The sequence below is a fragment of the Esox lucius genome, chromosome 1, assembly GCF_011004845.1.
Source record: "Esox lucius isolate fEsoLuc1 chromosome 1, fEsoLuc1.pri, whole genome shotgun sequence".
In the NCBI taxonomy this organism is placed as follows: domain Eukaryota; kingdom Metazoa; phylum Chordata; class Actinopteri; order Esociformes; family Esocidae; genus Esox; species Esox lucius.
In genome coordinates this window covers 30047678-30075007 of record NC_047569.1, presented here as the reverse complement: position 1 = coordinate 30075007, position 27330 = coordinate 30047678, and the positions used below count along the sequence as shown (strand labels likewise).

Here is a 27330-nt window from a genome sequence, read left to right as displayed (position 1 = left end):
TGATTCAGGTGTGCTAGCTCTGACAGATGGAATGGCTGGGGGGTTCCCCAGGAGAGGGTTGAAGACCCATGGTCTATCCTGAACAAATCGTAATATCCACAAGAATTGTTTTAATTTAGGCTTTCTTTTACTACATCAGGTTGTAGCCAGCAAACTTGTTGTCTGTCCTGAGCCTCAGGCATAATGCGTACTGACTGTAACGGGATTCGAACGCGGGACCAGTTGTCCCAGAGCCCGCGTCTCTAACCACTACAATATTTAGCAAGAAGTAGTGTATCTGTCTGTCTTCTAGGCCGGCTTCGCTTACGCGGTCCGGCAAATACTGCATTAGGCTTACATTGTTCTCAGCTATAACTGTGTGGCACTAGGACCCTGTGTAATAGCCTAGTATTTTGAGTTAACTTGGGCGCTGCTAGTGCTGTAGCGCACCGCTTACACAGTCCAGTCTACACTCCGCACGTGTCTGTCAACTGAAGGGGATATGGCAGCGAACCGAGTCGGGAGAAGATGTAACAACAAAGTCCATTCCCCGAGCAGGGGACCAGGTAGGGATCCGGGGCTCAGTTTGCAGAAGAGGCAAGCAAGGGTCACGGTGAAATACAACAGAAAGGAGCTCCAAAGGCGCTTGGATGTGGAGAAGTGGATTGACTGCGGTCTGGACGAGCTGTATTTGGGCAGGGTGAGTCCCCGGTATTAATGAAACCAATTTCTACGGATAGGCCTACACAAAGAGTCACATGTCAGAACCATGGGAATTGTTTACTGGTCTTACTGGTGGTAGACATTATGGGTGTATTGGACAATAGCACATTAGGCGAAAACATCTGTGCCCACTTAATGACAAAGCGAATTGGCACCATCTTCAGGGTAGCCAAATCCACTACGGGAGCGTAGCGTATCACTATTCCTATGGACTCTCGCTGTAATTAATAGAACGCTTTTGCACATTTGGCTATGGATTTATTTTTATGTGAGCGGTTACGCAGCGATATAATGTGTCCGCATGATTAATGAATTAAACTAATGAGGAAATGTTGTACGTCTGATATTCAGAGAATGTACAGCGTTTCGTGTCCCTCCCAATATTTGGCAGCGACGATAATCCATTTTACATGCCTTTTCTCCTTGCGCTTTCTTCTTGAATTCCAGACATTGCTATTTGATTAATCAAGGGGTATGCAGGCTAGCGGAAATTACTGTCTAGAAGTGGAAACTGTCATTGATGACTTTTCTCATCCAAAACATCACGTTGACATTTCTAGACACCTTTTTTTTTTCTTTAGCTATAAAAACCTAACATTGTTTGAACATTGCTCCGTATCAAGGAGATGAGTGATTAAACAGCCATTCAGTCATGGGTGCACGTGCACAGGACAATGACGGTACCATGTCAATATTTTTTTTCCCAATACACCCAGAACGTTAGTTGGCATGTCATTAGTGTTTACACGTTAATAAAACAATGATATTGTCATACATATCACAGTCAATCCAGTTTAACCTGGTCTAAGAATAGCAACTTTTTCACCTGCCTGGATCGCTTACTCATGTTGGTAAAATGGAAATGACATAGGTCAGAAATAAATCTGGGTTACAGAACAAAACGGTGAATTCCCGTTACGTTGTTCAGTCCGTGTTATATCCGTGTTATGGCCATTACATGGAGGGATAAGTGTACTTCCTGCAAGTAGGATAGCTTTTCCCAATCCCATTGGGCGACTTGGGAAACGTGAGGAGTCCAGTTGAAAGTGTTTGGAGACAAACAACTGGTCTGTGGCCAGACTGGTCGGGCCGCTTGGCACTTGTTGCCTTACATGGACAGCCACAAGGGTTTAATGGCTTTTGGTTCGCCCAACAGGAAGTGCTTCAGTGTGTGGGGGACTTGGTGTGGTGCATGGCATATCCATAGAGGGCACCGGCACGGGGGCACCAGAGGATGTTGATGGGCGGTGGACTAGGGCCCTGCATGGGGGAGGCTGGGAGAGTAGGGCAGGGTCGGAGGATGTCTGCTTTCCACATGCAATTTATAACGCCGTCATAAAACATGGTAGTAAAAACATAATGTGTCTCCTGCAAAGACCACCACCTGACCCATGCGAGCCAATGGCAGAGGAGAGTGTGGGAGCTGGGCCGTCACAGGGGACCCCTCTGTGGGGAACCATTATACAACCACAGTGGATGGAATCACAGTAGAAACTGAGCCGTTGGAATGGCCTAATCAATCTTGTTTTCTGTCAGGTCCCGACATCCAAGTGAGAACAATAAATTGTTATAGATATATCGCATTTCATCCTAGTTAGAGTTCATGACAATTTAAAATGTAGCATTTTTTTATTCATTGAGAATGAATCGCGTAACCCACTACTGTTGTACTCATGAAGAAACGCACGCACACACACTGAAACACACAGTCATGCACACACACATGAGGCCACAGCTCGGTGTCTATGTTAAGGGATTTTCTGTGCTGACAGTGGATCAGGCATGTGTAACAACAGAGTAATCAGATTTCGCCTATACTCATTTCCTTCCATACCATAGCCCCCCTTCCCGGGCTGGGCCTGCAACCCCCCCCCCCCCCCCCCCCCCATTTGGGTCTGGATGGACACTAACGATCCAGTTTATTGATTGATTACATCTTTTTCTCCTGGGATGATTCTTATGAATGAGGGCTGGAGTGGGGGGGGGGGGGGGGGGGGGGCTGGGGGGGTGATGGTTCCATATGTCCCTACAGAGCACAAAGAACCACCCCTCCCCCATAATCAGAACCATTGTTCCACCTCAGAAACATTTAAATGTAGCTCATCGCTTGGAGGATTACCGAGGCCCATTAGGCCTGTTGTCAGCGCTCCATCAGCACTCAGTGTGATTCCCAGATTGAGGCCCCTGGGGGGGGGGGTTCTTCTATCTGCTTGGTGGTCCGATGTGCCGGGGGCCTTTTCGCTTTTAAACCCGTCTTCCTCCACTACACCCGGCCATTATAACCCCTTGCATTGACTTGTCACTGACCACTGAGCCACATAGATGTGACAGCCAGTTGGCATGTAATTTAACACTGGAAACTGAGAGAGAAGAGCAATATAACATGAGAGATTTTGTGGACAAGGCAGACATTTGCGTCAGTGTTGAATGTGTATGAAATAAGTGTTGTTTTCATTAATCTAATCTGTGTTTTTTTATTTATTATTTAATGCAAATTTGACAAGATACAATATTTAAATCACACAAATAACATATCATTTTGTAAAATTATACAATTTGTAGTGATCAGTTTCTAACCCATGTGGGATTCAATTTTAGTATGTAGATAAAATGAAGATTAGTCTCCAGATGTACAGGTCCATTTATTTGTGTAGGAAAAAAACATTTATATTTGAAAGGTATTTTTGCTCTTGTTTAAGTTATTTAGGAGACACTTATCCGGTAGCAACTCATACATTTTCATATTGATTCTCTGTAGGAATCACATCTAGAACCCTGGCATTGCAATTGCAGACTACAGCGCATTGTAGTCCTTACCTTGATTAAAAAGGCAATAACCTTAAACCATGACCATTTTACAGACAGCACTAAACCCTTATTTCTGTCTGCGTGTTTTCCCCTACTTTCTTTTATCAACAGTGGTCAATCGCTGTTAAATTGCGGCCTTCACTCTTAATAGATTTTTCATTGTTTCATAGACTTTGACTTAAACTATTTTATGTTTTTTGACTGGAGAGGTGACTTATGACCGCAGATTGAGTGAACACAACTTATTTTACACACATAACATAATATCACTTATTTTGTCGTGATTCATTTAGCGTCAGATTAGTCACTTTGTGATGGGAAATTAGTGTCTCTGGTGTAGGTGGTGGTGCCCTACCTTTTTGGAACAGAGTGGAGTGCAAAACCACACTGCAAAAATAAAACGAAATATAAATAAATTTGAAATGAGAACAAAAATGCTTGAAGATCTGCCAGCACAGTGAGCATATTTTGCTTGTAACACCTATAAGACACAGGATTCAGAAAAAAGGGGCGTATTCTATTTTGGACATAACAACATATCTGAACAAGCCTGATATTTGGAAACCAAGAATATCAGGGCTTGTTCAGATGTGTTGCAGTGCAGAAACCTTTGAATTTTTCTTCAGAAATAATGTTAGTTCGTTGTTAGGTTTGACAAAAACAGACCCCTCTTTAGACCCATTGGAATAAAGTTATTTTGGCAGAGTTCACAGCTGTGAGTCTTGTTGGGTATGTCTCTGTCAGCTTGGCACACCTGGATTTGTGCAGCTCTGGCACATTGGATGGGGAGTGTCCTTGAACTGCCACCTGTAAGTCTTCATTTCATTTGTGCAAAGCGGTTTGCTGGACCAAACCCCGGGAAGATTAATTCCAGTCATTTGCAATCTCAATCAGGTTTCTTTCACAGAGCTCTCTGTATTTTGCTCCATTGATCCTTGACCAGTCTCCAAGTCCTTGCTGCTGAGAAGCATCCCTGTAGCATGATGCTCCCACCACCATGCTTCAATCTAGGGATGGGATTAGCCAGTTAATGAGAATTACTTCTTTTCGCCAGTTGCACCACTTGGCATTCAGGCCTAATAGTTTGATTTTGGTCTCATCAGACCAGATAATATTTTTCTTCATGGTGTCAGAGTCCTTCAGGTGGCATGTCATATGCCTTTTACTCATGAATTACTTTCTTTTAGCCACTCTACCATAAAGGCTTGATTGATAGATCTGCAGAGATGGCTATCTTTCTGGCAGGTTCTCCCATCTCTGCTGAGAAACTCTAAAGCTGTATTAGAGTGGCCATTGGATCAGGTGCCAAGGACTGAGGCCCTTCTTTCCTGGCTGTCCTGCTGAAAGATGAATCTTTATCCATGGATCTTTGTGTAATTAACTGTTAATGCAGTAGTGTGATGACCATGTTCTGAGTAGTAATGAGTTGAGACGGGACATCATGGGATGACCCAGCCTGCCCTGGCCACATCCCTGGGGGGGGGGGGCTGTGTGAGAGCACAACACCACTCCCTGAAGCAGTAATAGCATGCAGCTAGAGTGCTGATCAGTGTAAAAGGGTGGGATAGATGGAAAAAGAGCAGGGAAGTGTGTGTGTGCGCGCGCGCATGTGTGTGAGTGCGTGTGCATGTGTGTAAATTGACTAGAGTAGGGACTACTGTTAGTGTGCGTTTGTGAGGGGTAGAGACAAATGGAAATAGAGAAGAGTAGGGAATACTTTGTGTGTAAGTGTGTCTGTTTGAGTGGGGGAGAGCGATGGAAATAGAGAGTAGGAAATGCTGTGGGTTCTACAGAAACAGGGGGGCTACAGAAACGAGGTGAAAAGAAAGGGTAATGCATTCATATTTCATAGTAAGTCAAATAGGTAGAGGAACATGTCCCAGTGAAGAGAAGTGATGGAGAAAACGGAGAGAAAGAGAGCCCAGAGAGAATATGGGCATCACATTTCAAGGTATTATATCTGGGGCACATACAGTCATTTGCCATGTTGCAGGATATGAAAATTCCAGCAGGGCAGGAAATGGTATTGTGGAAAAAGCTTGAGTACAGCCAGATAAGCCTCTGTAAATACAGCACGCTATTAAGTAAATACCACTTCATATGGTTATTGCATTGGCATACACAAACTAAAACAATGATGAAGGTCCTCATAAAGCAAATTTAGTATTTTCTGTCAATGCAACATATACAGGTCATGTGGGTGAAACGTGTCAAATCAGACCAGCTGGGGGAAAAAATATTTTTGTAGCAGCTTTTGGTGTAACATGAGATATATAGACACGTTCTAATGGCTATGGCAAGTCTATCGAACGTCAGTCTGCCCTAAATTCTGGTGGAAGCGAAGAAGTATTGCTGGAATGATGGGATTTTCAGTGCTATTTTTTTTACATATGTCATGGTTTTATTGTGAGGACAGAAGGAGTAATACGCTGCGGGCTTCATGTTCCTCACAGTTTCCTGTAGAACCCTGCATGTTCCTGACTCCAAAGACATGAAAACATTATAGATGATGAATTAAAGACGGCTGGCCACAAAGTAACGGCTCGTCACTGAAGGGTATTGAGGATGGACAATTCAATGCATATATTGATTAGTTAAGTTCTTTTATTCATGATGACCTTTCACCTCGATGGGTTATGGGAATTACCGAAATGTATGTACATTTAAAGTGTGGCCATATATGGACAGGTTATTTACTGTATCAGGGTGTTGGCTGTGGAAAACATTACATGGACACGCAGGCGGGACGCGCGCACACACACACACACACACACACACACACACACAAGGGACACAGGTGCACAGCTGGACACAGAGACCAGTGGACTACCACCCATGCAAACAGAAATGACATTACCCTCAACCCACTGGCCTGGAAGTGATGTGGACTAAATAGCTGCCTGGGAGGCCTTCTCTGCTAAACTAGGCTGAATGAGTCCCAGTCTCTCCCTGTCTCTCTCTATTCCCATTGCTTCCCTGTCTCTCTCTATACCTCTCCCACTCCCTCCCTGTTTCTCTCTTCCTCTCGCTCCCTCTGTCACTTGCATTCCCTTTGTCTGTGTCACCTGTCTCTGTTTATCTAGTTCCTTCTTTGTAATTCTATCTCAGTGTTCCACGGTCTATCACTCCTAGCGGAGAATGCTCAACTCATTTTTGGTTTGTTCTAGTTTTTAAATCCATGTTAGCAGGGTTTGCTGGCAGCAATGCAGACTCACCAACAGTTTGTATTTGGAAAAAAAAAAAAAAAAAAACTTACAGGTATGTCCTGTATAACTACATTCCTTCAAGGGAGTAGTCAAAATAATACTTCAAATAAAAACCTTTCTGGAATACAAACAACTTTTTGCTCATTCAAATCTCTGTTTGAATATATAAATAACAGAATGTGATTGGTTGACACATTCTTCTGATAGCACCAATCAATCAAATGTATTTATAAAGCCCTTTTTACATCAGCAGTAGTCTCAAAATGCTTTTATGAAACACCCAGCCTGAAAACCCAAGGAGCAACAACAGTGTTGAAGCACAGTGGCTAGTATGATAGTATGACCACTTCATTTCTTTAAAAAATATATAATTTGGGACGGCCCATCGTCTGTTTGGATTAGCAAAACTGTACTTAACAATAATGGAACAGGAAAAAAAACCCCTGCTAACCATCAATTTAAAACACTAAGAGTCATCATTGGTATGCAGTTTATTTTTGTTGTGTGGTTCACTGGCACAGAAACTAGAGAATGTGTGACGTATATTTTCTATTCTTATCAGTATACTGCAGTGTAAACATTTTGAAAAACCTGATTTCCCCAAGCTGAATATTGTCCACAGCCTGATTAGTACTGAGACTGGAGAGAGAGCGTGTTTAGGTGCGTGTCAAACCTTGCACCATCTGGCCCGTTGTCACATATTACTAAGCCACTCAACCATTCGGAAGTGGCAAAGTCATCCACATTTCTAAGCCTGGTGTTGCTATAGTTATTCATATTTTAGGTCTTAATCAATACTTGTCTGATGAGTCAAATAAAACATTTCCCAATAGAGTGTTTTTTTTTAAAAGACTCCTCACGTTTGACCAGACGGACAGTGACCACTTCGCCCAAATGGATAATGCACACGGAGGGTTTGTTTACATGATGCTACATTTTCGGAGACCTATTGAATGAGACTTGAGAAGCTAAAGTCTCAGTTCCAAGGTGTTACGCTGCTATATTATTGTGCTGGGGGATATGAGGAATGCACTACTAACTTTTCTCAGTCTCCTCCAGTTTAAAATTTTAGGAGGAGATGAGGTCCTGGTCCACACCTGCGGATTACCTGATTTGGGGGGCCCATTGCTGTCCCTGTACTTGTCCACCTGGTTATATTTCTGACCTTGTCTAAAATCAAATAGACTCTGGATTTAGCCCAGAGAAATGTATTTATTATTCCAATTGGACTCTTAATATCTCACCCGGCACAGCCAGAAGAGGACTGGTCACCCCTCTGAGCCTGGGTCCTCTCTAGGTTTCTTCCTCAAATTCGACCTTAGCTTTTTCCTAGCCACTGAAATTCAACACTACTGTTGTTTGCTCCTTGGGGTTTAGGGCCGGGTGTCTCTGTAAGGCACTTTGTGACAACTGCTGTTGTAAAGGGCTTTATAAATACATTTGATTGATTGATTAAATCATTTTGTTGTGTGAACTTGCAGTTTTTGATAGCTTAAGACGCCACCTGCCAAGGTAGCGTGCCCCACATTTTTCGACAGAGCCTCCACAGATTTTGCAGGTGTATTGTGTTGGAGCCAAATCAAGTGTCTGTGCTGTGCGCACGCATGTTGTTAGTTCTTCCCTTCATGATAGACAGCCTATGGGGAATTATTATGCTAAGTAACCATAACAAAGTCTGTTTACCGTTATATTCTCACGTGTAATGTAAATAAGCCCTAACACTGATAACTTCTCCGTCTCTCTCCCTCTCTTCCTGAGGAGTGATTGCACCGCCTTACACATTACTACCAATTCCCTCACAAACAAATAGGCACTGTTGGCTAACGCAAAAAACCTGAGTCATGTTTCTTCTGTCAGATCAGGGAACCATTTGTAGGTCATTGTGTGAAGTTAGCCAAAGCACAATTGCTAACTAGCTTACATTACGCTTAAGTATTTTTTTTCCATGACAAAATAATACCCCTGCACTGCAAATTGACCAAAATGCTCTCCCACCTAATGCACTTGATAGAACTTTGTGAAACCAGAGAAGGAACCAGGTAAGCCTAGTTCAGCTGGCCTGTAAATAGAAAAGATGAATGCTGTCCCTGGCTGGTTTCGAAATGCAGATTCATATAAACATTAGTTAAGTGTCTCTGGCACTCTATTATGAAATTATCATTGGAAGTCCAAAACTATTGCTGACCCTATTAGGAATAGTGCAAAAAAAAATGACTGGGGCCCAGCCAGAATAAACATGCTAGGATACTGAGTCAGAGTGCTCAATGTTTAGTTTTCCTAGTCTCGTAATGTCATTCACACATGGTTGTGTGTCATTCTGGTACTGCCTCGGATGTAGGGTCCCTTGCATACTGTATGAGTGGGCGGGGTCTCAGGCAGTGTTTCTTTGGCATTTGGAGTTGAAAGAAAGGTCAGCTATGACTGAGTAGGAAGCCACTGCTTGGATCTGCCAGGACGGACCTTTAGAATGCCGGCGCCTCCTGCCTTGAGAATCACTAAGCCCCCCCGCCCCCGAGGGAACCCGCAGATCCGCAGACCGACCCAACAGGGCTGGTTTTCGTGCTACCGATATGAGAATCCAGAACAGAGACTAATATCTCTCTCGCTCTCTCTTGCTCTCTCTGGCCTGTTGCGTGATCACACATACAGACAGTGACACACACTAACATTCACTCTCACCACTAATCCATGCTGTCTTTGATGTGTACTGCAGTTGATGTTTGGAAAAGGTTCTGAAGACCCCCTCCCGGGGCGTAGGCCGATGTGTTTGTAGTCCTCTCCATTGATTTTAAAATGTTGTTATTCAAAGAATATTCACTACCATAAAAGGTAATAAAAAGCAAGGGTTCACTGTTATTCACGTCATTAATAATTCCCTTAGAATGATCTGTTTCTGTCAACAATCACACTTGCCCCAAAGAAAAAAATAAACATTCTCAACATAAGACTAGTGTTTTGCCAAGAAGCCAATGTAGTGTGCCTTACAGTCCAGAACATGGTAATTGGTGGCGCAGCTTTGGTCCTTAGAGCAAAGACTCTTAGACACCAGTGACCGAACTCCTCCCTTCCTCTCTAGCTCTGTCTTTCACTCTCTCTGTCCTTCTCTATTCTCCCCTCTCTGTATAAGGCAAATCTTCAAGCTCTTGCTAAATTCTGCTGAAAATAAATCCTGAAATGATGACGGCACTGTGATCATCACCAACAGCGGTTCTGCCGTCAACGTAAGCGTACCCTGTGTGTTGAGCATCATGCATGTGACTCAACAGTCACCTTGAACGAACACACACACACACCCCACACACAGACACTCACGGAACAGTAGTTACTTGTGACTCCCGATTCATGGCAAGACCCGATGTGTCCGTTTCTGAAGGACTTCTATTATATGACAACCCCTTCTTTGAAATGGGTTATTGACTGAAATAATTAGTGATCATTGTCAAACTGGCATAACTGGAATGGAGGCTTTCTGTGGGCTTACATAAATTTTTTCCGTAGGGCATTTCTAGATCCACATCAAATAAAGTCTCTGTGTTGTCTGGGCTTACATCACCACGTCGTTTTGTTAACTGTGTAAATATCTATAGGACAAGGTGACTCCTCAGTATTGGCTAAATATTACAAAAAGTATTTTTGTAGAGTTAATTTTAGAAATCATCCGTGAGGAACCCGGAGTAGAGCCGCTGCTCCTTTGCATCGAAAGAGCCAGTTGAGGTGGTTCGGGCATCTGGTAAGGATGCCCCCAGGATGTCTCCCTAGGGTGGTGTTCCAGGCACGTCCAGCTGGGAGAAGACCTCGGGGTAGGCCCAGGACTAGGTGGAGAGATTATATTTCGACACTGGCCTGGGAACGCCTCGGGATCCCCCAGTCAGAGCTGGCAAATGTGGCTTGGAAAAGGGAAGTTTTGGTTCCCCTGCTGGAGCTGCTGCCCCCGCGACCCGATACCGGATAAGCGGATGAAGATGAGATGAGAGATGAGATGTTGACAAACGTCATCTGTCTTTGTCACCTGTCTTGACAAGATTTACATGCTTATCAAAACACAGAGCCGGGGTAAGCCAAAATGGAAGAGTTGATTTGAAATAAATCTAAAACAGTTTATGGCAGCTGAATCCTGGTCCTGGACATCATCCGGTAGATATTCTCTTTTCTCTACCAAACCTAAAGGATGGTAGCTCTACAGGAACAGTATTGAGCAGTCCTGGTTTATGGAATAAATTAATGTTGAAAGACAAAATAAATCAAATTTCTGCGCTAAGCTTCATGGGGTTATGATGCGTCGACAGCAATTTTCAACATGTGGTCCGCAGAGGTACTGCAGGTGATCTGCAAATATATGTATATAAAAAAAGGCAAATCTTTTATTTATAAAACACAAACTGTAATAGCCTACTTTGCCCGGCTTTTATTTGAATCTTTTTCGTTATAACGTTGTGCAAACAATTTCTAAAATATGGGCTACTTTTCAGGCTTAGGGAGTAGGTTTTCAGTGAATGTGCCTTTAGCAAAACCTTGCAACACTGCGCACAGCATAGTTACCTCAGAAGAGTGCACGTGATGCCAAGGCTGTCTGTTGCTCATTGCTTAGTCATTTATTAGCTAGCTATCTGTCTAGTAAATGTCAGTAGGCCTACAAAATGGACAAATGGTTAGCCCCAGGTTGGCTTTAAAGAAAAGTAACTGAATCAGCTCAAGGGCATTGATCACCCGGAACCGACTCAAAAAAAGAAATGCGAGGAGATGGTAGACTATAAAAGTGAGTTCTTGTTGCTGGTATTTACCTACACAGGTATTGAAAATGTACCCCACACTAGGCGTGTGCACTGGTTTTGTAGATAACTTTTTCAGAAAAGTCTTACCCTTCATAGGGTTGCCTAAAAAACGAATCACGGTAATTTACATTAGATTAAAGTGAATGTATTTAAGTGGATTACCAAAAATGTAAGTAAATATACAGTGTAAAAAAGGTTGGGAAACCCACTCAATTCATGAGACAGAATCCCCGCTAAGCAGCAAGGCCTAACTGTGTCTCCCCATCCACCCTAAAGCACTGGGCAGATCAGCTTTCTAGTGTGTTTACTGACATTTTGAACTCCTCATGAGAGACATGCTGCATCCCGGCTTGTTTCAAGTCCTCCATCATCATCCTAGTCCCCAAGAAGTCAAGGATCACAGGACTTAATGACTACAGACCCGTCACCCTGACCTCTGTGGTTATGAAGTCACTTGAGTGCCTTCGGCTGTCCCACCTCAAGACCATCACCGACCCCCTACTAGACCCACTGCAGTTTGCAGTTTACAGATCCAACAGGTCTGTGGACCACGCGGTCAACATGGCTCTTCAATTGATCCTCCAGCCTGGAATCTACGCCAGAATCCTGTTTGTGGACTTCAGTTCTGTATTTAACGCCTTAATTCCCGCTCCGCTGCTAGACAAGCTCTCCCAACTGGGATTGCCTGAGTCCACATGCAGGTGGGTCACAGCCTTCCTGTCCAACTGGAGGCAGCATGAGAGGCTGACCCCCTGACCATCAGCACTGGCTCCCCTCAAGGCTGCGTCCTGTCCCCCCTACTCTTCTCCCTGTACACCAACTGCTGTACCTCCAGTCACCACTCTGTCAAGCTCCGGAAATTGGCGGATGACACCACCCTCATTGGACTTATTTCTGATGGAGACAAGTCCACCTACAGGTGGGAGATTGACCATCTGGTGTCCTGGCGCAGTCAGAACAACTTGGAGCACAACGCCCTAAAGACAATGGAGATGACAGTGGACTTCAGGAGAAGCCCAGCTGCCCTCCCCCCATCGCCCTGGGTGAACTCTGTGGAGTCATTTCACTTTCTTGGCGCCACCATTGCCCAGAACCTCAAGTGGGAGCTGAAAATCATCTCTCTTACAAAGAAAGCTCAGCAGAGGATGTACTTCCTGCGGCAGCTGAAAAGGTTTAACCTGCCAAAGACTATGATGGTACACTTCTAGACTGCCATCATAGAGTCCATCCTGACCTCCTCCATCACAGTCTGTTTTGCTGCAGCCACTGCTAAGGACAAGGGCAGGCTGCAGCACATCATCCGCTCTGCAGAGAGGGTGATTGGCTGCAATCTGCCATCTCTACAAGACCTGACTATAACCCCTTCCCACATACACATAACCCTCAACTGGACAAATATTGCACCTTACATATTTTCTGTAATTTATTAATGCTCAGTCTACTGTTTTAATGCTCCGTCCACAGGTTTTATTTGTTTTTATTTATTTTGTATAAATTGTTGCACTAACGGGCCTGAACAAATTCCTTGTTTTTTTAAACTTACTTGGCAATAAAACTCTTTATGATTCTGATCCTGGTCTATGGATTGTAGCTCAGTCAGTCAGTCGCATCGTTGCCATGGTCATTAACAATCAATAGATGCCGCAGCCAAACGGTTGACCAGATATTGAACCGGGCCTTTGCATTGAGGCTAATTACTGTTTAGTCTAAATTACGCTGTAAGAGATTGGAAATACGACTACAAAGTTGTTAAAAATGGCTAATATTTAGTTGATTACAACATTGCCATCGTCATTATTTTATGAATGGCGATATTGTTATTAGCTAGCAAATTCCGGTGTCAAGAATAGCTAGCGATGCTAATGTTACTTAGCTCTAAAACTCAATATGAATTGTGTAGTTAACGTTATGCTGCATCTATAATCAAGTTGGTAACATCAAAATGACCTTAAAGGTTTAGCTACTGCTATCAACTCCATTTCAGGAAGCATTGGGTTAGAATTCTCAGTTGGTCGACATCTCCCAAAAAGGAACATTGAATACAGTATTGTGACGGGACGTGTGCTTTCTGTCTTTGTATTTATTATGGTACTTCCATGGAGAGGGTTTAGTAGAGTCTACAGATTGGTGGACAGTTAGACTAAACGTCTGTCCCCTTTCTCTCAAGGAGGAGGAGATGCCAGAGGAGGTGAACATTGACGAGCTCTTAGACCTGAAGACTGATGAGGAGAGAACTCACCAACTACAGGTATTATGTACTAACTTGCATAATCATCCCACAACATTATCATTTGATTCAATGCTGTGTGAATTCATTTCTGTTATTTTCAATTGTGCGAGAGTTTTGGTTGGTGTTGAAATGTTTGATATAAAATAATTTGTTGCAACAGCCTAACCAATTAAATGAAAATCTGCTTGTTTTTCTCAGGAAATTCTTCACACCTGCAATAACAACACTGAGGTAAGGGAAGGGAAATTAAAGAGGAATATTTACCAGGGTTTTAACGTCATCTGTAGTGTGTTTGATAGTCTCTTTAATATACACATCTGGAAAAAATGAAGAGACCACTCCTACTTTTTCTTAAATCAGCATCTCTACGTGTATGGCAGCCATTCCATTCCAGTGTCTGTTAAATTAGAACACAGGCACAACTCATTTTACTTAATGAGGTACTGATTAGGTGATTTCCTGAACCAAATCCTATTTAATGAGGAAAAATATAAAAACCACTGCTGTGGTCATCACTATCCTCTTGCAATAGGACCAGCTGGATGGCAAAAACTTTGCAAGTAAGGATCTCAAAGGTAATTTGAATAAAAAAAGAACTATTCAGCATGACAAAAGAAAAACTTTGAGTGAGGAAAAGAAGTGTTCAATTCTGGCTTTACTGACAGAGGGATACAGTGAGCGTCTGGTTGCTTCCATCCAGAAAATTTCAAAGACAGCGGTTCATAAGAACCGGTCAAGGTCAAGCAACAGACATTGGGGACAACAAAGCTACAGATTGGCAGAGGACGAAAACGACTGTCCACTGACCGAGATGACGTTAACTCATTCGAATGTCATCAAGTGACCTACAAAAAGAATGGCAAACAGCAGCTGGGGTGAAGTGCATGGCAAGGATGGTTCAAAACAAGCTCCTAGGTGCAGGGCCGAAGTCATGCAAAGCTAGAAAAAGGCCCTTCAGGCTGGCTGTTCTTCGCCTTTCATTGATGAAGTTTGCACAAGATCATAAGGATTGGACCGTAGAGGAATGGAGTATGGTCATCTTCTCTGACAAGTCAAATTTTCAGCTTTGCCCAACACCTGGTTGTCTAATGGTTAGACGGAGACCTGGAGAGGGCTACAAGCCACAGTGTCTCGCACCCACTGTGAAATTTGGTGGAGGATCGGTGATGATCTGGGGATGCTTCAGCAAGAATCAGATTTGTCTTTGTAATGCACGCATGAATCAAGCCAAGTACAAGGTTATCCTGGAAGAACACCTGCTTCCTTCTGCTCTGACAATGTTCCCCAACTCTGAGAATTGGTTTTTCCAGCAGGACAATGCTCCCTGCCACACAGCCAGGTCAATCAAGGGAGGACCACCAGATCAAGACCCTGTCATGGCCAGCCCAATCTCCAGACCAGAACCCGATTGAAAACCTCTGGAATTTGGTCAAGAGGAAGCTGGATGGTCACAAGCCATCAAACAAAGCCGAGCTACTTTAATTTCTGTGCCTGGAGAGGCATAAAGTCACCCAACAGCAATGTGACAGACTGGTGCAGAGCATGCCAAGACACTTGATTAAAAATCAGGGTTATTCCACCAAATATTGATTTCTGAACTCTTCCTAAGTTAAAATAATAGTATTTTGTTGTTGATAAATTAATATGAATTTATTTTCTTTGCATTATTTGAGGTCTGAAAACAATGCATATTTCTTGGGTTATTTTGACCGATTGTTTTCTACAAATAAATACTCTAAATGACAATATTTTGTCAAAGTAATGTTGTCAGTAGTTTATAGAATAAAACTAAAACACATACCTATGAATAGTAAAACCAGAGAAACTGATAATTATGCAGTGGTCTCTTAATTTTTTCCAGAGCTGTATATTACACTACCTTTACAATTGGTCAAATTTGAATCCTCTACAGTACCAGTCTGAAGTTTGCACACAAGTGTGTACATATAAGCGGTGATGAGTGGGCATTCATTTCTTAATTTCCTCTCGGTACTGTTTTGGTCTGACCACATTCAGCATTAGAAGCAGTTCTACTCAAAACTCTGTAATGTGTAGACAGACCAGGTTGACCCATCCCTGTTCAAGTCTTGCGCACACATAATTAACTCTGTAAAACACGGTTCCTCATTGATTCACTGCAAACTGCCCAACAAAACCAATACTGTTTACTGTTTTATATGATGGCTGATGGCTGCCCTTGTTCCCTGGGCATGCAGGTTTTTATTAAGGAGCTGGTGCTTAAGCTCCAGGGGCTGCAGAAGCAGGAGGACCTCCACAATGACGGCATAGAACACCCCCAGCTGCACATCTTCCCCAACCAGAAAAGCCCCACAGACCGACACGTGATCTGAAGACCTGAGCCTTGTTATCTTTAAGCCCCAGCTTCCAGCACCCGCCAGCCGACTCGCATTCCCAAACCTGATACCATGGAGCGGAGAAGCATGCGCAGTGTGGAGTATCAAGGCTATGTACACTGTTCACGTTTACCCAAAAACACTGTCGAAAATTAACCGAACCTGACAACTTGTCACCAAGTCACAGACAAGTTACCTTCTGTAAACACGCACCCACACACACACAGGTTGTTATTTAGTCCCAAAGAAGTGTTCAAATAGGAAGTCTGCAACATTTGAGTCTCTATTAATGTCAAATGTTTTGTTTTATTTTTTGTTACTAGAGACATTTGTAAGATATGCTGCTCTCTGTTGGGATATTATCACTACTGTGTGGGCGTGTGTGCGTGTGGGCGTGTGTGCGTGTGTGTGTGTGTGTGCGTGTGTGTGCATGTGTGCGTGCTTGTCTGTTCCATAGCGAAACAGCCACCATGTATTTTATTTAACTGACCTGGAAGAAATTTGTGTTGAAGTTATCCAGTCACTGAACCATTTGGAACAAAACTCTGCAGTACCTGAGGCACACAAGGTTGTTTCACTGTAAACTTCCGGTGATTTTATCTCTTTTTCTAGTAAATTGTGTACTGCTTGTATTAAAAACACCATTAAAGGGATACTTTAAAAACTCCATTAAAGGGATTTTGTCCATTAGGCCCTTTATCTGCATCATCAGAGTCAGACGAAGGAAGTTAAAATTAGTTACATGAGCCAACACTGACTAACGTTAGCGCAATGACTGGACATCTGGTATAGTTTACCAGCAATTGTGCCAATGGTATTATCGCTAAATCTAACAGGACGTAATGCAGAATTGTAGCGCCGTCTAATAAAAATCTGATTTATCTGGACCCTATGAATCACTCTACTAAGCTTTTAAAATACTGCAGTGGGTTAGTAAATGGTACCTAGCTACTAGCAGGTGAAGCTACATCCACTTGCCTAGGAGACAATAGTAAATACATGAATATATGAAAAAGGAGAAATTGTTGTTGTCATTTGAGAAATCAGTTTCTTACCGAATTTTTTAAGAATCATATAAAACTGAAGGAGGTTGAATTGTTTGATAATTTGCCACTGCCGCTCTTAAATCCAGTTTGGGATATTCATAATAGATAACATGACGTTTAGGCTGTCAGCAATACCAAGTCTTTTATTCCTTATCAAAGGGTTTATATATCTGCATAGTACAGATGTCTTTCAGTCGGCCAAAGGATACTAACACTGTTTTTACTGTTTATTTGGTAACTGTCCTGGGTGACATCAGGGATGCAATATTTTATTGTTGTTGTTTGGTTTCTGTTACATGATTTTCCCTGAGGTTTGTATATTTGTAGTTATGTTGTTTGCTTGTATTGTTTTTATTTTGTTTAAAATATAGTCCATTTTGAATTTGAATATAATTTTTTATTGTCTTTTAAAGATTACAGGCTTTTTCTATATTGCAATGAGTGTTATGGTCCATATGATTTTGACTTCAAGTAATATGTACTAGTAAATGGTGTCCTCTTGTGGCTAAATATATTGAGCAGTAATCTACAGCAACGTCACATTTTGGCATGACCGTACTCTTTACCCTTCTACGTAACTACCTGATCTACACCTCCTGATTGTCCCTGTCCTTGTCCATCAGATAATGCAGTTGACCTGGATTATGTTTGATATATTTTTTTTGAAACAGCCCACATGAATTTATAAATTTTTACTATTTGTACTCAAAAATTTACATTAAGCACAGAGGACTGCCCATGAGAGCGACTGGCCACCCAAGGTTTTGACCCTTTTATGTAGTTTTTCCTAGCCAATGTGCATCAAACCTGTTGCTGCTTGCTCTTTGGGGTTTCAGGCTGGGTGTTTGTAAAAGCACTTTGTGACAACTGTTGATGGAAAAAAAGGGCTTTATAGAATTAATTTGATTGATTGAGCTCTTTAAATCAGAGATAACCCATATGCTATCATTGTAAATATAAATGGCCATTTACAGTTAAGTTAGGTCCACAAGTCCATAGTTAGTATATGAGAGTATATGATGCTAACTTAGTGTTTGAGGATATATGATACAAACTAAAGTGTGATCGGGGGTATATGATGCTAACTTAGTGTCTAACAGGTTGTATGAGGTGAGAAGGTATAGCATTACCATTCTTATTGTATGTATTCATGCTCTGCACAATCCAATAACATCCCATCGGAGATACTGCCATGGTATATAGGTACCACCTGTAGATGGCAGGAGAACACCAGTCAGCGTTTTCTGTGCTCATTGCTTTGCCAATAAGTCTATAGGACACCACTGTGTCGTTTTAAGAAATGACAACTGAACCAGCTTCTGTAGAGCATGATGGGAATTGTACATCGTAACACCTCACCTCCTTTTAGCTTATTATCTTGCTACATTTCTTTTCACTCAAAAATCTGCTTTTGTTGCTGAAGCTCATCTGATCCGCTGGTCACAGAGGACTGGCCAATCATGTGAGCAGAGAGACAAGTTCTGGGCTTTGACTGGGATATTACACTGCTCAAAAAAATTTTGTGTAATCATCACAGTATAACACCAAGTCAGTTAAACCTGAGGAACATCAATCTGTCCAGTTAGGAAACAATCGATTGTGAATCAATGTTACCTGTTTTGTTGCCATTGAAAGTGACAGCAGGTGCACTAGAGAGGCAACAGCAAGACAACCCCCAAAAAAGGAATGGATTTGCAGGTGGTGGCTACAGACAATTGCTCTCGAGAGCATAGAGGTGATACCAGGAGAGCTGGACAGGGCCGTAGAAGGGCATCAACTCAGCAGCAGGACCGGGATCTGCTCGTTTGTGTGAGGAGGAGCACTGCCAGGGCCCTACAAAATGACCTGCAGCAGGCTACTGGTGTGCATGTTTCTGACCAATCTTTCAGAAACCGACTCCATGAGGGAGGCATGAGGGCCCGACATCCTCTAGTGGGACCGGTGCTCACAGCCCAGCACCATGCAGCACGAGTGGCATTCGCCAGAGAACACCAGAATTGGCAGCTCCACCATTGGCGCCCCGTTCTCTTCGTAGAGGAGAGCAGGTCCAACCTGAGCACGTGCCACGTATGAAAGAGTCTGGAGACGCCGTGGTGGACGTTATGCTGCCTGCAGCATCATCCAGCATGACTGGTTTGGGGGTGGGTCAGTGATGGTCTGGGGAGGGATATCCTTGGAGGGTCAAACAGACCTCCATGTGTTAGCCAACGGTACCCTGACGATGGCATTGATGTCATTGACTGACCCTCGTTCCCCAGACCTGAATCCAAACCTCGAGGATGTTGCGTATCAGTGCATCCGATACCGCCAAGTAGCGCCACAGACTGTCCAGGAGCTCAATGATGCCCTGATCCAGGTCTGGGAGGAGATCCCCCAGGACACCATCCACCATCTCATCAGGAGCATGCACAGACGTAGTCGGGAGTGCATACAGGCACGTGGGGGCCTTTCAGACTACTGAGGCACATTATGAGTTCCTGTGGTGAAATTCACACAAGTTGGATCAGCCCGTGATTTAAATTGCTTACGTCGATTTTTGGTGTGAGTTTGAATCCAGCCGCTCAATCTGTTGGCGAATTTGGTTTCCATTGACCGTTGTTACGTCATTTTGTTCTCCACGAAGTACAGAATGTACAGTAAAGACTTTGATCTTTAATATATTTCTTGCATCGAGACCCGATGTGTGATTTAAGTGTCCCCTTAACCTTTTTGAACTGTACATTAAAAGAGGGGTGGTTATGCAGACAATCACCTAATCCCCACTGCCAAGTATAGTGGGGAATTCATGGTGTTGTGGAGCTGTTTTGCTTCCAAATGCCCTGGGTACCGTGTAAGGATGCATAGCATAATGAACTGTCAAGTACCAGGAGATTTTAAAGCCAAATCTGTCTACCTCTGCCAGAAGGCTAACACTGGACGCTCTGTGGTGAGGATTCACAAAATGAAAACAAATTTCTTGATTAAGTAAAGTTTTTTAAAGATTGTTGGTTGATCTATCTGCAGATCTTGCAAATGATCAACCTATGACTAATATCTCAATATAAAGGGCAGGGTAGATATTTGACTGGTATACTACTTAATGGGGACTGTCGTGAGGTTACATTCACCGGCTTAGACACTGCAATCATTAACCAATGGTTGAGTTCCGTGTCGTCGGCTCTGTCACTGACTGATGGACATACGGATGGCCATCACGTGATAAGCTGATACTTTAAATAACTGTCATGGCTTTTCACATTGTTAGGTGTCAGCAATATCTGCACAGAGGAACACGCTCTTAGTAAAGCAGTGTGGGAGACCATATTCATGCAAAGAATACTTAAACAGTGTTTTAGGTGGACTAATAGGACAAAGTTGAGACTGAGGATGTGTATATAAAGCTCCAGAAAAAATTAAGAGACCACTGCACCCTTTTCTTTCCGAAAAAGTTGAAAGGGAAGGTTTTGAGTGAGAAACAGAAGAGTTCAATTTGCAGTGGTCTCTTAATTTTAACCCTTCTGCTCCTCACTCAGAATCTTCCTTTTCAACTTTTTTGGAAAGGAAAGAAAAAGGTGCAGTGGTCTATTCATTTTTTCCAGAGCTGTATTGCTGGACTGAGGGTGTGCATATGTAGCTGGACTGAGGAAAGACAGTTCAGAATAAGGGTGTGTGTATGTAGCTGGACTGAGGGAAGACAGATTAAATTAAGGGTGTGTGTATGTAGCTGGACTGAGGGAAGACAGATTAGATTGAGGGTGTGTGTATGTAGCTGGACAAAGAGAACACAGGCTGTGGGATGTATACAGTTTGGACTATTATTCTACTATGATTGTAAACTTAAGTAAGTTTACATCAGATTCTTTACATTGCAGTGACAATACTTATATAATAAGAGAATTGTGACATCACCATCCTGATAGCTAATCTTTTTTTAAGTTATCACAATAACTCTTTTGTGTTTTATGAACTATAATATTTGTTGGGGTCAACACAAAGATATGGTTACTAAAATGATTAGCCCTCAGTAGTATTTATGTTTTAAAATTGTTCATGGTATTTTTTTCATTGTTATATGTAACAACCTGTCACTTTACCCCGACCATAGTGTGTCCAAGTGTTCATTCCTCTAGCAGTAGCTGGAGGAAGAGCTGCAGCTATACAGAATACTGCATCAGCCTCTAGGCAACACATTCATTTCTTAATGTGAGAATTATCCTGTCACCTTGCAAAACGTCAGTGTTTCTAATATCTGTCCATCTTGCCAATTAGACCATAATAGATATGTAAACTGTTTTGAAAACATACTTGTTTTCCTTAAAAAAAATGCATTATGTAAAAGTATCAGAACATTTATGAATCAATTGCCCGCAATGCTGTAACAAGCGAGTCACATGGCACTATTCAGTTTTCATTACTTAATAATTATTATGAATGAGTACATGATAGATAAATCAAGTGTATCTTACTTATATCTGAGTACTACTTAACTAATATATAATATTATTTTTAATATAATAAGTAATGTTTGATAGACTTAAACATATTAAATAATCAACACCTATATTAAATAATAAATATCTTATCATGATAAAATATTTTATTGTGAATATAAAACCAGCAACCTTGTGTTTTACGGCCCAAACCCCTTGAACACTTGGCTACCTGGCCGTCTATGTACAGTGGGGAGAACAAGTATTTGATACACTGCAGTTTTTGCAGGTTTTCCTACTTACAAAGCATGTAGAGGTCTGTAATTTTTATCATAGGTACACTTCAACTGTGAGAGATGGCACCTAAAACAAAAATCCAGAAAATCACAGCATGATTTTTAAATAATGAATTTGCATTTTATTTGATCACCTACCAACCAGTAAGAATTCCGGCTCTCACAGTCCTGTTAGTTTTTCTTTAAGAAGCCCTCCTGTTCTCCACTCATTACCTACATTAACTGCACCTGTTTTAACTTGCTACCTGTATAAAAGACACCTGTCCACACACTCAATCAAACAGACTCCAACCTTTCCACAACGGCCAAGACCAGAGAGCTGTGTAAGGACATCAGGGATAGAATTGTAGACCTGCACAAGGCTGGGATGGGCTACAAGACAATAGGCTAAGCAGCTTGGTGAGAAGGCAACAACTTTTGGCGCAATTATTAGAAAATGGAAGAAGTTCAAGATGACTGTCAATCTCCCTCAGACTGGGGCTCCATGCAAGATCTCACCTCGTGGGGCATCAATGATCATGAGGAAGGTGAGGGATCAGCCCAGAACTACACGGCAGGACCTGGTCAATGACCTGAAGAGAGCTGGGACCACAGTCTCAAAGAAAACCATTAGTAATGCACTACGCCGTCATGGATTAAAATCCTGCAGCGCACACAAAGTCCCCATGCTCAAGCCAGCGCATGTCCAGGCCCGTCTGAGGTTTTCCAGTGACCATCTGGATGATCCAGAGGAGGAATGGGAGAAGGTCATGTGGTCTGATGAGACATAAATAGAGCTTTTTGGTCTAAACTCCACTCGCCGTGTTTGGAGGAAGAAGATGGATGAGTACAACCCCAAGAACACCATCGCAACCATGAAGCATGGAGGTGGAAACATCATTCTTTTCTGCAAAGGGGACAGGATGACTGCACCATATTGAGAGGAGGATGGATGGGGCCATGTATCATGAGATCTTGGCCAACAACCTCCTTCCCTCAGTAAGAGCATTGAAGATGGGTCGTGGCTGGGTCTTCCAGCATGACAACGACCCAAAACACACAGCCAGGGCAACTAAGGAGTGGCTCCGTATGAAGCATCTCAAGCTCCTGGAGTGGCCTAGCCAGTCTCCAGACCTGAACCCAATAGAAAATCTTTGGAGGGAGCTGAAAGTCCATATTGCCCAGCGACAGCCCCGAAATCTGAAGGATCTGGAGACGGTCTGTATGGAGGAGGAGTGGGCCTGCTACAGTGTGTGCAAACCTGGTCAAGAACTACAGGAAACGTATGATCTCTGTAATTACAAACAAAGGTTTCTGTACCAAATATTAAGTTCTGCTTTTCTGATGTATCAAATACTGAAATGAATTACTTAAAAATCATACAATGTGATTTTCTGGATTTTTGTTTAAGATTCTGTCACTCACAGTTGAAGTGTACCTATGATAACAATTACAGACTTCTCCATGCTTTGTAAGTGGGAAAACCTGCAGAATCGGCAGTGTATCAAATACTTGTTCTCCCCACTGTATGTGACGGGACTTACATAATGCAGTTTAAACTGAGGGTATGTGGCAGGACAAACAGTTTGCAGTGAAGAGGGTTTGAATTCCAAGTGCATTGTTCTAAAGCATCAATACATCCTAAAGTCTCACAGATGCTTAAAGCACATAAACAAAACATGGGCCTCAAACAAAGAGTGCACACATGAACCCTATGACCATGTCCGGGTGTAGGTGCCTTCAATATAGAATAAGTGCCAGACACCACAGAGAGAGAGGGCTCCAAAACATATCCAGGCTCTGTGTGTGCTTGCTTCCATCCTGATGCCTGATGGACAGGGGCAATCTGAGTAGCTGGTGGTAGACAACTTAAAGCTAGGGATTCAAATCTTTTAGTGTGAAGGACCGCCAAAATATCATGAGCCCCAGGGGGAAGACCCCCACTAAACAGTATACATTTCTACAGCTCCTGATAAATGCACAAGTTTTGCAAGTTTAGCATTGACTAGTTATGATAATCCTGCTATCCTACACATTTTGCCATTGCTTCAGCCATGTTCTAATGTTACCTGAACAGGGCCACCTCTAGTACTTCCTGGTTTTTCCTGGTCCCAACTGCCAACAGAAATAAAATCTATTGGGTTTGGCCCTGTGAAGGTTGGTTGCAGGCCCAGACCCTGTGCTCTATGTCCATCAAGATTATGGACCTGACTTCCACAGTAGAATCACAGACCGTAAATTTTAAAGGCTATTTGCGCTTGGGTGATGGTAGACTTGTGGTCATAAGCTTTGGGCCAACAAACGAAAAGTAGTGTGTTCTAATCCCAGAGCTGACAAACCCTCTTGTTTTGTTCCCAAGGAAAATAGTTTACTATAATTGCTCCTAGATCATTGTTTTAAATAGGAATGTGTTTTTAGCATACTTACCTGGTAAAATAACAGTAAAAAATAATATCTTTGGGGGAACACAGGAATGTTGCTCAAGATTTTACCAAACCTTTCTTTAAAAATATGAAACCTGGTATTACAATTAGTGGGGGACAAATTTGTAGGAAAAAAAGATGTAAGAAATCGCACTGTGGACCTTAGTTTGAAAAACCCGAACAAAAAAGGTTTCACCTCTACGATGTAGCAGATATAACATAATATACATACAGATCTAAACAACAAACAAAAACAAACAAATAACCTAAATGAAAGTCTGTCAAGGACACCATACAGTACCCTCTCTCTCCAAAGGTAATGCGTATAATCAGGCACTTTCCCCATGGGGCCCGTAGCTCACTGTGGCGAGGGGGGGCCGGGGGTGGTGGGGGGCAAATGGGATGGCCCGCTTCCTCAGGAAAAAGCATCTTGCGCTACAAGCCAGGAAATGGCCAAAGCCAGCCCCGGAGTCCAGACGACCCAGCCACTTACTTCTGAACTCTCGGACCTACAAGTGCTCACACACTCACACACATTCAGACCTGTTCCTTGCCTGTGTGGCTCAGGGATGCCACTGCTGTGAGAACCACCAGACCGTCTTCTGACTTTGCAGAAAGGTACGAGCGGGACTCAAAACATGGCTGAAGCCATTCGTGTGGGGTGGGGGGAGGGTCATCTCTTTTGAATGTTGTCTGGTTTGGTTGGACTCGGGTCAGAAGTCCCCGCAGAGACACGTGTCCTCCCAGGGTATTTTGTCAGACTTGAGTGGCGTCATCACTGTGTTTGTGTTGTTTCATCTGTTCATATTGACTGTACGGAGTATGTATGGAATTTGTATGGAGTAGGTACGGAATATGTACAGAGTAGGTATGGAATATGTATGGAATAGGTAAGGAGTATGTATGGAGTAGGTATGCAGTAGCACTTGGGGTGGCATTTGGAAATAAAGACAATGCTGAAAACCTGGAAGATCCTGTACATTATTAATAGAGAGCGGAGATATTGATCAACTTAAACTCTGTCAGGAAACATCCGACATGGCCTATCTTGACCTACCAGTTTTCTTTATTTACATTTTTGATTGATGAAAACTGAAGGTTACATTAGCTCAGTTTAAATGTACAGAATATTTTTGAGCGGTGAAGCAGTACCTTTGGTGTCATTTTCCACCAATGTTTCAACTGCAGCAATGTTTTTGTTTGATGCTGTATAGATAATTTGAAGTACTCTGACCACTGACCACATGTCCAGTGTTGAGGAAGGAGCTGTCTGATGATTCATTGATGGTTATCTTTGTGTCGGTCAGGGAATCTCTGCACTGATGACGTCTATGTTGTTTATGCTTGTCAAGCAGTCACAGGAAAAAAATATAAACATTACCTAAAAAATAACATTGTCTGAAGACAAGAGATATAAACAGTAGCTTAATAAAGACCTACTGTGGAAAACTGTGACTGGTAAAGTGTTGATCATTCCAGTAACTCCAAAATGCCCTGGTTTTCCAGAAAATGCAGCTGGAAGAGTGTCAGGAATAAAAAGTGAATAAGCAGGAAATCCGAATCTTCCCACCAGGATGTAGTAGTAGTGATTCAATGTAGTAATATGGTAGTAATATAGTAATGTAGATTAAATTGAATGTAATTGTGATATAGTAATGTAGGATATGGTAATATGGTAATTGGTAGTGATATAATGTAATGGGGATTTAATTAGTTAGTAGTAGTATTGATATAATATAGAAGTGATTTTAGTAATTTGACACACTACTGACATATCTTTGTAGTAGTAGTAGTAGAACAGATAAAGTTAAAGTAATGGAGTAGTGATATAATGTAGCAATGATTTAATATATTAGTGGGATATTGTGGTATTGATTTCATATATGGTAGTGGTATATTATAGCAGTTACATGATGTAGTTGTGATTTAATATCATAGTGGTATATTGTTGCAGTAATATAATATATAGTACTGATATAATGTAGTTATGACTTAATATAGTATTCATTTATTGTAGTAATGATATAATGTACAGTAGTAATGATTTAACAATGTAGCGGTATATTGTAGAAGTAATATGCTAATGGAGCAGTAATATAATTTAGTAAATATATTTATATAGCAGTGGTTTAATTTAGTGGTCATTAAATAATACAGCAGTTAAGGCGGTCAGAACAATTTGAAAGATAATAAAATGTTTTCAGGGTACAAAATGTTGAAAACAAATAGCAACTTACCTGTCAACACCTAATGGACAGAACTTCTTGCTAAATTGAGGATATCATGGTCATGTTGCCAAGGTCAGCGGAACCAGTGTCACCACTGCAAAGTTTTAAGATTTAAACACAGGAAGGAAAACCTGAGGGAGAGAGTGAGAGAGATAGCCATACTGAAGAGAGAAAATCAAGGAGAGTCAGAGAGAGAAAAAGGAAAGAGAGAAAGATGAGAGGGCGAGAAAGAGGCGAAGGAGAAATAGGATTGTCAGAAGAAAATCAGAGAAAGCATCAGAGAGAGAGAAAAAAAAGGAAAGTCAGACAGTAGGAGAAGAGAGAGCCAGAGAGTGAGAGTCAAAGCAAGAGAGTCAAGGAAAGTCAGAGGAGAGAAAAAGAGTCAGAGACAGAGGAAAGACACTGGAAAGAGAGTCAGAGTAGAGAGAGTCAGAGGAGAGAGAGACAGAGGAGAGAGAGTCAGAGGAGAGAAAGACAGAGGAGAGAAAGACAGAGGAGAGTGAGTCAGAGGAGAGAGAGACAGAGGAGAGAGAGTCAGAGGAAAGAGAGTCAGAGGAGAGAGAGTCAGAGGAGAGAAAGACAGAGGAGAGAGAGTCAGAGGAGAGTCAGAGGAGAGAGAGAGTCAGAGGAGAGAGAGTCAGAGGAGAGAGACTCAGAGGAGAGAAAGACAGAGGAGAGAGAGTCAGAGGTGAGAAAGACAGAGGAGAGAGAGTCAGATGAGAGAGTCAGAGGAGAGAGAGACAGAGGAGAGAGAGTCAGAGGAGAGAGAGTCAGAGGAGAGAGAGACAGAGGAGAGAGAGACAGAGGAGAGAGAGTCAGAGGAGAGAGAGACAGAGGAGAGAGAGACAGAGGAGAGAGAGTCAGAGGAGAGAGAGTC

At 42.4% G+C, this 27330-nt stretch overlaps 2 protein-coding genes across 2 annotated transcripts in view; both read left to right on the top strand.

The window, feature by feature from the left end:
- The first annotated feature begins 318 nt into the window (after window positions 1–318).
- On the top strand, window positions 319–16741 carry ppp1r14ab (protein phosphatase 1, regulatory (inhibitor) subunit 14Ab). Its single transcript, XM_010893834.3, has 4 exons — window positions 319–679; window positions 13656–13736; window positions 13917–13949; window positions 15935–16741. The coding sequence occupies exons 1-4, from the start codon at window positions 482–484 to the stop codon at window positions 16067–16069; spliced, it is 447 nt and encodes a 148-aa protein (XP_010892136.1). The 5' UTR covers window positions 319–481; the 3' UTR covers window positions 16070–16741.
- A 7986-nt stretch (window positions 16742–24727) lies between these two features.
- exoc3l2b (exocyst complex component 3-like 2b) overlaps window positions 24728–27330 on the top strand; it is a 38639-nt gene continuing 36036 nt past the window's right edge. The window contains exon 1 of the mRNA XM_010893833.3: window positions 24728–24843. The gene's annotated coding sequence lies outside the window, so the exon portion shown is untranslated. The remainder of the gene's footprint in view (window positions 24844–27330) is intronic.